Source organism: Ammospiza nelsoni, chromosome 2 (genome assembly GCF_027579445.1).
Source record: "Ammospiza nelsoni isolate bAmmNel1 chromosome 2, bAmmNel1.pri, whole genome shotgun sequence".
Taxonomy (NCBI): Eukaryota; Metazoa; Chordata; class Aves; order Passeriformes; family Passerellidae; genus Ammospiza; species Ammospiza nelsoni.
In genome coordinates this window covers 79,859,239-79,874,767 of record NC_080634.1, presented here as the reverse complement: position 1 = coordinate 79,874,767, position 15,529 = coordinate 79,859,239, and the positions used below count along the sequence as shown (strand labels likewise).

Below are 15,529 nucleotides of genomic sequence, written 5' to 3'. Positions count from 1 at the left end.
TTTTTCTTTTGTTTCAGAGGTTAAAGAAACTTGGTTATCCAAGAACAGCAATACAGTTTTTATCACATGTTAAACTGGCCCTGACACACTTTGACACTTGAATAACTTAAAACTGTTTTGTTTCAGAAAGTTCACACGTGCATAATCTGCAACAAAGGTCAGGGACTTTGCCAAGTTTAATGACAGGGGGAAAAGACACCTTGAATATGAAATAACCAATTTACAGGATTAGGAGAATAATGTATTTTACTTGATGCCAAAAACAAACAAACAAACAAAGCACAAAAACCACAAACAAACAAACAAACCCACAAAAGACCCACCAAAATAAACCCCCAAAAAACCCCTCTCTCCTCCACAGAGGTGGTTTATGGTACAGCATGAGCACACAAGTGCACCATTCCTCTCCCTACTTTCCCAGTCATCCTACAAGCAAGTAACAACATCCTTGAACAGACTGCTGGATACTGCAAATGAATGTAGTGAGAAAGGTGGAGCAAAACATCAATGTCACCACAATGTCACCAAAACCCAAGCAATCAAAACTTCTGCATCATGCATCTCCCACACTGTACCCAAACACCACCAATCTGAGACTGCTTTATAAACTGGAAAGGAAAACTAATGCGATGACTTAATTAAGATGAATGTTTTTCATTTTCCCCAGAACTACAAGGCTAGATTATTTATTTGTTAAACAAAGGCTGGCATTCCACGATGGTGACCAGATTTCAGCAGCTGGAGAACTGAGGCAGACAATCAAGTGTGATGAAACTCTGTGAAACCCCAGGCTTGGCGGCAGTGCCTCGCTTTTCTCCTTGTCCCAGCAGGAAGTGGAGCGCTCAGACCCTCCACAATCATCTCCCATGCACATCTTGTCTGCTCCAAGCATGGCATGCTTGAATGTACACAGCTCCCAGGCAACTTGACATACCACTGTCAATATGTCAGATACGAGATCTGGAGCCTTGCATGTTGAAATAAACACAGCCAAATTGTGAATATATGACTTCACATACATATGATTACATCCAAACAAATATGCTCTAAATATTTATTTTTCCTTTTACATTTCCCTCTACACTGGAAAAGCAACTCATTCTCTTCAGATGATATGAATATAAAATATGCATGTGTGGTTTATTTCTCAGACATACCATTAACTGCAGGGTTTTCTACTTGCACAATGCCTGATTCTACATTATGGCCTTTATGAAACTCAGAAATTTTAATATCCCATGGGAACATTCACCTCAATTGAATCATATAAACTGGTTACAATAAGTTAAGTGTAAATAATACTCTGAGTGCTGCTCCACATTGAAACAACAATTCATAATCAAATCTTCTGCTTCAGAGTTCCTGTGAGATGCTTTCAGGTGGCTGAAGGCATTAATTCCACCGAATTTCACCATTCTTGGGGCACAGCTGAATAGATATGGGCAAGGTTTGTGGAGCTCCCTCTTTTTCAGAAGCAAAGACTGGACCAACCAGCAAGAACATGGACTGGTGCTCCCAGATATTTGGCTGGTACTTCCCTTTGCAAGAGTAGGGGCCAGCTGAGTTACCATGCTCAATGCATGGATTTTCCTTCAGGTCAAACTGGCATTGTGCTTCAGGGGGTTTGTCCACCTTCCTCTTCCTCAGAGCCCTGCATCCCCCACTGTGATGTCTGGACATGTTTCCAGCCAGTCAATTCCTGCCACCGTGAGGGCCTCAGGCAGCAGCAGCACCTCAATCTCTCCTGTGTTCTGCCTCAAGCAAATAAACCACTTTGTTTCCACACGAGTGAAAACTGTTAGTTTACTTCAGGTCTCTGAGCAAAATGCAGACAGTCATCTATTTAAAACTTAATGACCTGTGAAGTAGAGAAGGTTGATCAAATGACCTTCTCTGTTTTCTAGAAAACTAAAAAGCAACTGTATATACAAAAGATGTTAGGATTTGTTTCAGTTTTACATACATACATCAATAATGCCAGAATGCCATTATTAACACAGCTACATGGACCCTCTGCTGCAATGGTACAGCACAGTTGCACTGTTGAGAAAAGTTACATTAAGCTCTCAAGTTACCTCAAGCATTAGCCAAGGGTATCTGGCAGAATGCTAACCCTTCCAGTGAACTGTGTTTTATGTAATTCCAGCAGCACACTGTGAAGCAGATCCCTTCTAAAAATTGACATCCATTAAAAAAATAATCCTGTTCAATTATAGTTAGCCTAGAACACTATCACCACTAGCATTCTGTTTTAATGTCTATTGTCTAATGTCTGTGCCTGCACTAAGGCATGACAGACAAGATTCCTACTGTTCATCAAGAAATATTGTTCCTTTTGCATATTTTAGCTAGATGGAAAAAACACAGATTTTTTTTTAATCAATTGCCCAAAACCATCTCTTCTAGATCATCCAGGTTACTGGTGCAAATTCAACTAACAGATTAGAAATCCAATGTCCATCAGAATGTACTAGGAAAGCAATCCAGGTAACTAGCACCCGTGCTAGTAGGTTACATGTTAAGTCTAAAATAAAACAAACTTCACAAAGAAAGTCATTAAAGACTAAGAAGTCATCAGCCTATGGCTTTCTCTGGTACATGATATGGGCAGTGCAATGCTTGAACTGATCTAAGATTCCTGAATGTCAGGACCAGGACACCTGCCTGTACCATGCAGCTCCCATCCATCTTTGGGGCTGTCCTTGGATTTGCTTTCCTTTTTATTAACCTTGCAATATTTTATCTATCCCTTTTCTTACCCCTAATGTTTTTCATGAACTCTGTCACAATCATTGCAACTTTTCTATCAGCAGATAAAGTTTATTTCTGCACTCCAAATCAAGCAGGACTATGAGGCTCTGTAACAGTCCAGCCTTTGGCTTCTGTACAGCAACTTAGAAAAACAAAACACTTTCCCAACTTGTGCCTGAATTAGCCATTGCTTTCAGTGCAGATGAAATCTGACAGGAATAATCAGGTTTTAAAAACATTTCTTCAACTCCACTAGGCAAGAACAATTCTTTTTTAGAAGTCCTTTCCCTTTTGAAGACTGAGGATTAAATATATCTTACAAGTAAGGAGCAGAAGGAGAGAAAACAGTGTGCATGCAGATGAAAACCAGCTGAAAATGATCCTTTTACATACCATCATCTTTTTATGATCTGGAAATTCAAGGCCAAAATAGTCGCCTTCAACAAGGTTGAGGTGGTTGCAAACAGCATCATGCAAAACTTTCCCTGGAGCTCTTTGCTGTAAGAAGAAAACAAAGCCTAGGGTTACAAAGATGCTCTTAATTAGTGGCAGAAAAATTATTATGCTAAGAAATTATTCAGCAAACAACACTGCCAAAACTGTTAACAAAACCAGTGGATATTACAATCATACCCAAGGGCAGTGGACAATAATTACACTAGTTTTAAAGCTAAAGACTATATCCATCCATCCATGCATGGCAGCTCCAAATCCATCTTCAGTGCATTTTTATTTTTTGAAGGAAAAGTACTGTGAAATAGAAGAGGGGGACTTGGGATACAGTTTTCTTATGCCTACTGTGGCTTATTCCTGCTGTGAATTTTTATTTTATCCCACGGCTCTTCAAGCAATGTCAGGTGGTGCATGTACATCTGTGTACAACACAGGGAAACCAGGATGTTCTCCTGGCATACAAAACTCCAACGACTGAGGGTTTGCTGGATGCTGCTTGATATGCAACAGGCTCAAGCCCTGGGTGCTGACTTCAAATGTGCTTATCCCAAGCTGGGAGGCACTGAGGCTGCTCCAGGCCTGTCTGTGCTACCCTGGCAGAGCTGGCAAGTAATTTGCAGGAGTCAAACACACTGAAAACCTTCTCTCTATAAAGACCAGATGTTCTAGCCCAATATTAGCTCCCAGAGCCACTGCTCTGCTGATTGTAAGGATTCTTTTCATCAGCCCATCCATTAAATCCACACCTGCAGAAAATACTAAAAAAATTACAGTTCACCAGCAAGTCCTCTGCAAAAACCCATCTCTGTATAAAAAGGCCAATCACTGAAATCAAATATTTTTGTTCCTTGGACAAATGCACCTATTTTAACTCAAGAGGCACTGAATCACAGGTCTACACTCACTTCAGAACAAATAATAATTCATTAAATTGCACAAACCCTGCTGTTACAAGAGAACAATCACATCCTGGATTTGCTCTCAACCTATAGACTGGTGCCCTCCCTTTCAGCCCAGTAAATAATAGAGTAGAACGAAACAGTAGTAGCCAAGTGAAGAAAAGACAACTTTTACAGGTGGGCAGGCCAGCTCAGAGCTTGAGCCCAGGCCCTGGCATCTCCAGGCACTGCCCAGACCAACAGTTTACTTGAGAGTGGGCAGCTGCTCAATCCCAACCCCTCCCAAAAGCATCATAATACAGTCTGGTCTCTGTTTCACTGGGATACCAAAAAATAAAAAAAATAAAGACAGGCTTTTCCCAACTAGAGTAATACCCTAGGTGGGAAAAGCATCTTTCCAAAGGTACTTTATCTAACATTCTCTAATATGAACTGTGCAAAGTACATAAGCAGTAGTCAGGCTTACACCAGAGAAACCAAATTGATGATGTTTTTCTAGGGAAAGCACATTTTCTAGGATGTATGTGCTACCAGAGCAGCACTGTCACCCTGGCCACGCAGGACACAATGACTGAACCCTTCAATGCTGGCTGGTTTTGAAAGTCTGAAGGGAAAAGCCAAACTCACTTCTCCAAAAACTTGCTGAACAGGTTTTTACCCAACATATTCCCAGTGCTTCTGAGAGACCTGAGCCACCAGGAAGCAATATGCATTCAAGCTATTAACTGTTTGATAGTATTTGGTGTAGCAAACATTAGCCTTGTGAATACTTTAAAAAAATTAAAGAACAATCACTGATAAAAGTACTAATTTTTTAAGCATTCACTATAACCTTGCTGAAGTAATTCAGAGTAAAATGCCAAGAGGATGCAAAGAAGGAAGAGAAAAAAAATCTGTTTTCATAGGTAGAGCAGTTTTGCTCTGACACAATGGCATCCAAAGTAAGCCTCAAGTGCAAGTATATTTGAATACATTCACTTCATGTTCTCCACTTCATGTTCTCCAGCTTCATGAAACCAAAAGCATTACTACAGTTCACCACCCAGCCTGCACTGACCATTGTGCCTGGCATGTCAGTTCTAACAGAAAGCTTCCCACACCTTTCACTCCACCTGTACATAGGCACAAACATACACACACCATCTCAATGAAAGAGCTTCCTGCTAAGGGCACTTCATTGGAGGCCACACAAGAATATTAAACACATTAGGCTGAGTGTAAGAATGATATTATTTACTGCTCTGAAAACACACCTACAAATAATTTAGAAGTAAATACTCCTGCTTCCAGACTAGTCTGAGGTCTTCACAGTTTGGCTGGGGCTGCTAGAGAGAGGAAGAATGTGTTTATCAGTCACCCTCACAGCAAGAAGCCTTCCTACTCCTGCACAACCAGAGGAATGGTAACATGCCAGTGAGTGCGTACATATGCCTTGCTAAAGTATTTGATGGATTTCTCTCTGACAAAGATCAAACTTAATCTTTCCTCACAGGAAAAAAAGTGTCTCTGAGTGGAGATTTTTGACCAAGAGGAAGAAAGGCAGAGAGCCACACCACTCAACGTTAGCTGAGAAAACCCTGGCTGTCTGATCTCAGGCCATGAGTAAAAGCCTCTGATGAAAACCTGCGGAGTATTTTCACAAAGATTTTTTTCTTATAGGCATTTAAACGATGGAACAGCAGTCTTGCAGTATTTATGTCACTTGGCATTTTCTCTGGAGTATGCCTCAACAAAATCAAATGCTTCTTACTCTAGTATTTGTAAATATTATTATTCTAAACTCATCTTATCTTTGATCAGTGTATCTCAAAATAAAATCTGACAGTTCCCTCAAAGGAAATGCTGTGCATATAAAATCTGCTGAGATTTAGAGCCTGATGAAACTCCAGTCTTGCAGGACTAGAAGAAGTACAACATCCACAAAAGCAGGAACACACAAGGTTTCAGAGAGATCTTGAGTGTAGTTCCATGACATCCCTACTAAAAAATTTAAACACAGTAAATTAAAAGCTCAGTGCACTGGGTATGGAAGCAAACCAGGAGTCATTCAGGGCACAGTAAACACGAGCTGACAGAGGGAGCATTCAGGAATGAGTGTGCCACGCCGATGACATCATCTGAAGTCAACAGTTGTGCCTGACTTCAGCACGGTTACAAGGCCTAGGAGAAAACACAAGTTTTCCAGAGAACCTGGAAGGCATTTTCCAACCATGAAGCATGGCCCTGCTGCCGGGTCTCAGACACTGGTTTCTGCTCCACAGCCCCGTGGCAGCATCTGCATAAACCAGAACCTGGCTGCTTTCCCTGCTCCATGCCAGCACCAGTCTGCTCCATGGGGGTCACTGAGATGGAAGCATGGAAGCAATGAAGGCTGGTGGCAAGGCTATACCTCCAGACCACTTGCTGCACAGGCACCACCACCCTGTGAGGCAGCAAGGGAAAGGAACCAGGAGGGCATGGTATCCTGATGGAATTCAGCTGGGGGAGGGTCACATGCAGTCCCAGGAGCAGGGAAGCACCTGCAGCAGGTGGCAGTCCCCTGCTCCCGTTTCTGTTGACAGCCAGATTCCTGTACAACCAATGAAAAATACTGCAGCTCCAGGGAGCAACTCTTCCCAGCCTAAATGAGCCATGTGAGCACACTGGCAGGAACTTCTGAGTAGTACAGGTGTATCCTTTCCCCTGACAACAAGGAGCCCTGACATCTGTTTGAGCCATCTGAGATGAGGCAAGCCCCAGCCAGACTGATACACCAGAGAATTACTACTTTTCTCTTGATGTGGTATTTACTTATACCAAGATAATATTAGAAATTTATTACACTTAAAAGAAGCTCAATGACTTCCAGCTACACATTCTTATTCCTTAATGCATTTTGAACCGGTCTTTCATTTAGCTCTGTGAAATCACATTTTAAAAGTAGCTTTACATTTTCAGGGAACGTCAAGTTCTAAATTATGAATAATGTGCATCATCACATTTAGCTGCAAGCTATGAAGGTACCCAGTCAAACTAGCCTGCTTTACGCATTATATATTCAATATTTTGCTGTCTTCTTATTACCTCAGTCCTACTCAATTCAGCCTCACTCTACTCCCACCAAAATCCAAAACAGTACATTGCTTATGATCTTCTAATGGTGAATATTTTAACAGGTTCAACAATTCTTTCCTGTTCTTGTAAACACCAATCCTTTTTTAAAAATATCCCTCTACATACTTGTTTGGACCATTCTTTGACACAGACTGCAATACATTAAAAAAAAAAAAAAAAAAAAAAAAAAAAAAAAAAAAAAAAAAAAAAAAAAAAACCAAAAAACCAGGAAGTACATGGCTATATCTGATAGCCATGATGCAAGATATCCAGAACTTTAAAAGAAGCATGTTTGCACACATTACACCACCTCCCACAGTTAATTCAGCAATTATTTCACTAATTATGTACAAAAAAAAAAGTATATATGTTTATGGTCAAATAGAGAAATAGAGGTTTCACCATTTTTTATCTGTTCAGTGAAATAATCTCCTATCACAGCTTAAACAAGATCTTTGATTGAAAGGTTTTTGTTTATGTGTTTGTTTTTACATTACTGAGCAGTCATACTAGCTTAAAAGAACCAAATAAAATAAACACTTTCTTCTGAACATTGAAAAATATAAGTCTGATTTTTGGTTGAAGTAAGAAATAGTTTCATGTGGAAACAAAGACTACTCTGTTCTCCTTCTCTTCTTCAAAACTGGAATGGGTCAGAAAGAATTTTGGGTGTCTTAATTACACTTGCTTTTGCTCATAGGAGAGAAAAGAATTCCTTTATGTTAATCTTAAAGAAAAAGGTGCATTCACAATTCACACCTGCCACCACATAAAGGCAGGCGTTTCTTCCACTGATGCTCTCTTCCTATCACATTCTGGGTGCTCTAATGGTCTGAAATGAAATGTGAAAATTTGGTCATGCTAAATATTTTACAAATACTTAAATACTATATGGCACAAAGGTTAAGCACAAGGTTTAAAAATGTATTTGGTCTTTCAGGGTTAATGACCTAAAAAAATCTGTTCTACTGATCATCCTTTTATCAGATCAGCCAAACCAGATTGCCAAATTATTTTTATACTCCAATTTAAGAACTGCATTGAAATGATTGTGAAAACTTCATTCAGTAACTTCATTACTATTCCTGAAGTCATACACAGTTGTAATCACTACTAAAAATAACAACCCCACGCTCTTAACAGCACAACTTTCTCAGTTATTTGAAACTGTTAAAAAGTGTGTACATATCTACAGTTTTGAAATGAAGGAAAACCAACCAAGAACTGTTTGTGATAAGCAAATAGTATAAAAATAACCTCACAGATGAGATTGAGCACAGGATTCTTAAATAAATAACTCTGTCAGAAATTCATACTTCAAAGAAGGCTCGAAAACTACTCACAGGAGAACAATGCTGTCAGCATCTGAAGATAAATTTCATATTTTAAACAGTTCTCCTTACTGGCATAAAATGAAATGCATAATTCATATTTAGCAAAAGTCTATTTCCTGAAAGGTGGGGTTAAGGGCAAGAATCACTGGTCTGAGTGTTGTTGCTCTGGACCTAATACTGCCAAGACACTTGGAGACCCTCTGCCCTTCTTCTCCTCTCTCCCTTTCAAAGCGTAGGTGTTAATCCTATAGAAAGGATTAGATGACTACAAAAATAGCATTAGACCACCAAGATAACTCTTACACCTGGGCTTACTACTTTTTACCTGGCTGTTCAGCTCAGACTGGGTAGTTGAGAAGTGCTGGAAGAAGTGTGATTCATCACTCCTACACACCAGGCCAAAGAAGGGCAGTGAAACGACACCTTTGAACAGAGCAGCCACACACTCCCACCCCTGCTTCTGAGCAGAGGACCTGCAGCCACCAGGTATGCATCCCATCTGAAAAGAGGCTGCAGGAGAGGCAGACTTTTATGATAACCTAAAGGCACCTCGTTCCTTTTAAGATATTTTCCATGTGAGTGTAGTTGAGGGCTCCACTGCTGGCACGTATCCCACATGCTTTTGCACAGACTCTGCACATGCCATCAAAGGGCGGATTGAGGCCAGAAGCAGCAGCAGAATAGGCTCTTATGCTGCCGTAAAAACAGATTGATCATCTGCTGTGTGTGTACAATGAGACTATTTAGGGTTCTTTTCTTTCAAGATTTTACTGGACTGCTTTTACACTCACCACATAAGCTGTATTCCCTTAATGCCACTGGCTGCCTTCCACAGTCTCTGATGTACACCTTTACCCTTCGGTCAGTTTTGGTGGTGGTGGCACCTTTTCTTAAACAGCACAATTTTAAGACATGGTAGTTTTTACTTCAGGTATGTTTTACCACCCTTAAAAAAAAGCAGCTGCAAAGTTCCCCCCACCACCCATCTTCAACAACAACTATTTTAGGAATTTCTTTGCTAACCAAAAATCAACATAGCAAACAATTAGTGAGGCAAAGACTACAAGGAGAAGGGGTTTAATAACCATCTCATTTGCTTGAATTTCTGGCATGGTCTCCAGAAGAAAACAGCACTTTTCTATATTTGAAATATGGATTTGATGTTGCAACCATGGTCTTGGATTTCTAATCATGACAAACTGGTTTATATAAAAATATTTTTTAAAATAGGCAGAAGCAGAAGGACTGCTCTTGCCCCTTAAACTCTCTTCCAATGCCCAAAAATCAAATTCAGTAGAAATAGCCAACAGTAAAATTTAGGTGAACAGTAAATACTAAATTATCCAACTTAATAGTTAAATGCTGTGGAAGAAAAAATAAAAATATTATTTAGAAAAGCTAATGAAAAGTTTTATGATGAGGCTATTTTCAGTACTGCTTGGTAAAGCTTTCTCTTATAGCAGAGTCAGACTAACACAAAACTCAGCTACAGTAAATCCTCAGGTTTTGCACATCTCCATATTTACACTACAGTAAAGCTATGGAATTGGAGCCTCTGTTTGCTCTATTTTCATTTGGCTCATAAAATTGCAGCTTTGCACCTTAATGGGCAAACACCACCCACACTCTATTTATTATATATGCCATTTCAATGTGCATGAGAGGACACAAAAACGGAGGAGAGATGAGCTGGGCACCTTCAGGACTGAGCTCATATCACAAACCAATGTGTCATCTCCAGGTGTAATCCTCCAATAATTTGATTTCCTTGCAGTTCTTACAAATGCAAACTGATATTAATACTGATTTCATTTGCCATCTTTCAATTATTCAAATTTCTAGCGCACAAGACGTTTGTTACTGCAGAATCAGCAGCAACCACCACAAAGGTAGTGGAGCACTTTGTAAAGAAAAAAGAGGAAGAAAGGGACAGACTCATGGAGCCTGAAGAACTTCCTCCTCAGGTAGCTATAGAGACAAAATTCCACAGAATTTGTTTCACACATTCATCCCTCTTTCATCAATGCCAAAGAAAAACTGAAACTCACTGGCTAAACACCACAAACCATATAAACCAAAAATATTCAGCTTTTGGCTGCAGTAGTCTAAAGACACATCTGTTTATTACAAAATGTTACTCATGGTGAAAAGCATTAACGAAATACTTCATGGTAAGTTTCCTGGTTCACTGGTTCCTTTGGCTCTGTTTACAGTATTTTAACTAGCTGGCATCTAACTCTCAGAAAGTAGAACTGATTTTGTATTAACTTTTCTGTACTGGTTTTACAAGATCCTACACTTCACACATATACAACTAAAATTCACTTTATCAATTTAAAAGTGGTGCTCTGATCACATCTGCTTTTATGAATTCAACTGGAAAACTTCACTGTTATCTGCCTAAAAATCCTCTAATAAATTGTCCCAATGGAGACAACACATTCCTTCCCATGAAATGTGAATGCTGATCTCAGTAATGCTAAAAACCCCTAAACCTAAATCCAGGTCTCTGCAGAAACTAATTAGTCCTTCTGGAAAAAAACAAACCTTGCTCCTTGTAGTACAGCCATAACTTCCTTGAGATAGGTGTAAAACATTTGTGGGAAATCAGCAGTGGCAGAGCAAGTCTTTTAAATTACTATTTAAGGTTGCAAAATTTCACACACCAACAATTAAATTCTTAGACTTCCAGTGGGAAACTCCTGGCAGCACCACTGTTACTAAAATTACCTTCCTTGAACATCATTAAAATGCACAGTGTGGACAAAAAAAAAGTGAGGCATTACAAGAACAATGAGAAAACTTACTAAAAATATGTCATCTTATTTCCTAAATCAGCTCCTGTAAATGCTGAGTCATCTCTGCCTAATTTTACTAGCAAAACTAAAAGTGGTTTGTGGCTGTTGTTCATCCCCTTAGCAAGGCAAGCATCCACTGCTGGAAGTGACAATTTTCCATTCTGAGGAGTAACATCCACATGATGTATTCCAGCCTCAGAGCCTTGACACTGCATGGTGATGACTTGCAAAAACCAGAGTCAGCCCATCACAAATTTAAGATCTTGGTGTGAGTTGCAGGGCAGATGCATTAGACAGTGCCTTCCTCATGATCTGAAAGACACAACTTTGCAAATCAGCATGTAAGAAAGGTGGAAGGCAGCAATACTTTTGTGCTACATGGCTTTTTTAAAAGCAGGTGCACGCTCAAAATTCGTCACTGAAAAGCTGTGTCTAGTTCAGAGGGGCAATAAGGGAGAGAGCCACACCAAAGCCATTCCAGCTATGACACCAAAACCCTTAGTGGAGACACAGGAGACAGCAGGCATCACTCTAACAAAGATTATCTGTGAATTATCTATGTTTAATTGACAGCCAAGAGTGTAACTGGGCAGATGTCTCCATCTGCCATGAGCTGCACCTCCACCACGAGGCTGTGCCCGTAGGGATGTGCTGCCAGCATTCTGCAGCACAAGGATGCCCACAAAACAAGCCCAGCTTGTGCACTGTGGGCACTGGCTTTGGAAAGCACACCACAAGATTTGTTTTCAGAAACTAGATGGGAGTTTGATGTGAAGCTGATATAACCTCATTTTTCAGAACGTTTTCTTTATGCAAAGCTGCTTTACTAAAGCTGAACTCTGGAACCAAACACATACCTGTCAAATAAATGTTGATATTACTTTCTCTCCCTGCAAGCAAAAAACTGAATGAGTTTAACCCCCGGCCCTGGCACTATTTAGGGGCACACTGTGCTCGTTGTTTCTTGGGAAGAGCTGCAACTGAGGCTCAGAACACTCATTAAAAATACCTCAGATTGAATTTCATAGCCCACAACTTTTGAAAAGGAATATAATGGCACCATTCAGTGCTTTCAGTGTAATTCAGCAGCGTAGCAGCCAGCGCATAATTGGGGATAAAAAACCCAAACTCTGTGACACCCCTCACCCCTTGCCTCCCACTTTTACCACTCCTCTCTCTGTTTCAAGGCAAAAATCATTTAACCACCTTCTCAAGTTTTCTTTTTTTAATGTTAAGAAGTGCTTGCTTCTCTGTTTTGTTTTCTTTGCCTGGTCATTTTTCCTCATTTTCTTTACACATAAACAAACACTTTGCTAGAATGAAGGAGTAGGCAATTCTTAAGTCATCAAATGTGAAACCAGAACCTTTATATACAGACTGGAAACATGAGAATATGAAGTGTTATGAGAATATGGGAGTTATTACTATAAAATCAGGTTGAGATGCAAAGCAGCTATTTATTATTTCTATCTGGATACATTTTAGTTCAACCATGATTGTACTAAAATCCTTTGAAGAAAGTAATTTCATTTAAATGCACGTCCAAGACCTGGAAAAAAACTTCACAACAAACCCCAACAAAAAATAAGTGGTGTTCAGGGAAAATATTAAATCCTAAATCTAAAGAAAAACCAAATGCAACAGGAAAAACCTTTCCATCAGTTTCAACATTACTATTAATCTCAGAAAGAGCTCCCATCATCCAGGACTGTATATATTTCACCTTTTACTTTATCAGAGGCAGGAAAGCACATTTTAACAACTGGATACAGAAGTTTCCAAAAAGGACACTCCTAGATAAAGCCTCCAGGCTGTGGCTGTTCCTAAGCTATAGTGTAATAATTTTACACCCTAACTCTTTGTCTTCAGCTAGGCTTTGCTCCAGCTGGATGCAGTGCCCTGACAGCCAAAGTGCAAGGCAGGGTAAGGAAGACAACCTTGCATGCAATTTAAATTAAGAGTTTCTGTAGGACCCATTTGATACCAGCCTGTCTTCCAAAACTGATGTGGACTCTGTAAAGAAAAGCTTGGCTGCAGCATTCTGCAACTGTTCCAGATTGGACATGGAGTAATCTTGAATTTATGTGTGAAACTGAAATAGAGATGATCTGAATTAATTCCTATTGAGCAAAACGCATATCAACAAGACATTTTAATGGAAACAAAACTTGCAAGGGCAAAACAAGTCTCAAAAGCACTCCCTTCTTTAAGTATCTGAAAGGCAGAACTTTTAAGTCGTTTTTTGCCAGTCAAATCCCCAATACACAAGAGTTTCTTGTTTGGTTACGCAGGACCTGTGTCACCAACCTGATGGATATACAGGAAATGTGTTCAACATTTCTCTAAGCAGCCTTGAAAGACCTTAAAACTGAATATACTTGGAGTCTGATCTGTCTTTTAAACATGCAAAGGACATGAGAAGAAGTGAGAACTGTCTATACTCTTAGGGTATTTGCAAGGGGAAGATACAAACTCTGTTTTGGGCATCACTGAAAAGTGCCACCTTTAGTTTGGGACACAAACTAGAGTGGATGTAGGAGTTAGGGAATTGGTATGGTAAGAGTTACATTAATGGCTGCTTCTACCAGCAGATTTCAAAGGAAGCTCATAATGATGTAGTCAAGGCACAATTTCAATAAAACATAAATATTAACTACCTCCCTTTTTAATATAACTACACAGTTTTCAGAAAGATCCTCAGGAGCTTTCCCACTCTTCCTTTGTAGCCTGCCTGCAACTTGAAGTGTCTCCTCACACAGCAAATGCCCAAAAAATTCCATCCATGGGTCACCTCAGGTCTCTGGAAGGTGTAACTGCCTCTAGACTGTAGGAGTCTGATGCACAGTTATGTGAGCAAATACCACACAGCCATAGCCATCACTGGGGGGAGCACAAGCAGAGTGGTGACACTGTGCACTGCAGAAACAGTGACTTCACCTCCAGCCCCTTCAAAATCCAAACCTGCCAGGGCTGACCTGCATGTTCAACCCAGCATCAAACAGCAAAGCAGCACAGCCAGAGCAGAGATCTGCTTATAAATTCATGGCAAACCAGGGAAAGAAGGGATTTGTGCTTATATCTCTGGGGCAGGAGGAGGTGAAGAGGCAAGAAAGGCCAGCAGGATTTCTAAGCTGTACAGGGTGTCTGTTAACAGCACATGGTCTGAGCCAGGCGAAAGCCTCTCATTGATCTCCAGAGAGCTTCCTCCTGACTGCGAGCAAGATTTTTCTTTTACCTATGTTGAAGGTGGAACATTCAACTTTCACCTGATTTCCCACCACTCCTGATGTGTGTGTGTGTACCTTACAGAACTGCCTATGCCTGCAGTTAATGTGAAATACTTCAGAGACAACAACGCACACCCTTCTGCTTCACTGCTCATTCAGCCATACCAACTGTTCAAGCTAAGGAGATTCCTAGGAGATCTGCTCTGTGTCACTCAGACAGAGGCCTCAAATATCAAAGGAAAGCATCACTACTTACTATCACAAGTGCATAAACACAGCCTCACCACTTACTACCACAAGTGCATAAACACAGCCTCTGAAACACAACTTTTACAGATTCTATTTTGTTTTACTGTGCAAAAATGTTTTCTTTTATGCTCTGTTTAAGAAATGCGTGTTGTACAGAATTAGTTACTGTGATTTGGGCTTTGGACAAAATTGCTAAAATACATCTTTAGGCACAGCAGGTTTAAAAAGGCAAATGAGCCATTCAGCTGTTTTTTTCTAGAGGCCAGAATCCACCACTGCCGTATTAGATACCACTTAGATATAAATGAGCTTTATCAGCAACAACAGACTTCGTGGGAAACAAGCATTCTCTGTTCAAGGTACGTCAAAGAGAAGTCTTTGGGGATGTGCTATCAAAAGTCAAACATCAGGCAGCCACAATGAGACTTTTCTGACCACATTTTAGTCTGAGTTGAATTCCTCCACAAGGAGTTTTAATCCATTTGACCTTGAGGATAATGTGTGTAGCTGGAAAAGGATTTGATTTTACCTAATTTGTGGGTTTTTCTTAATGCTGAAACCCTACTTCTTATGTCTTCAGAGATAGCATACATCTCATTTTAAATTTACATTTGTAAATATAATTTGTTTAATGTTAATACCCAGGTAACTTAGAGATTCCTGGGCTGTGTTAGAGCAATACATTTCATTTACAACATAACAACATAATTGGATCATACAATCAT

The 15,529-nt window shown here is 40.0% G+C and overlaps 1 protein-coding gene across 4 annotated transcripts in view; it reads right to left on the bottom strand.

The window, feature by feature from the left end:
- Positions 1-15,529, bottom strand: part of FARP1 (FERM, ARH/RhoGEF and pleckstrin domain protein 1) — a 202,330-nt gene that overhangs the window by 66,164 nt on the left and 120,637 nt on the right. For all 4 annotated transcript variants that reach the window (XM_059493238.1, XM_059493232.1, XM_059493240.1 and 1 more), the window contains exon 3: positions 3,145-3,249. In XM_059493238.1, coding sequence (XP_059349221.1) covers positions 3,145-3,249 — 105 coding nt within the window. The remainder of the gene's footprint in view (positions 1-3,144; positions 3,250-15,529) is intronic.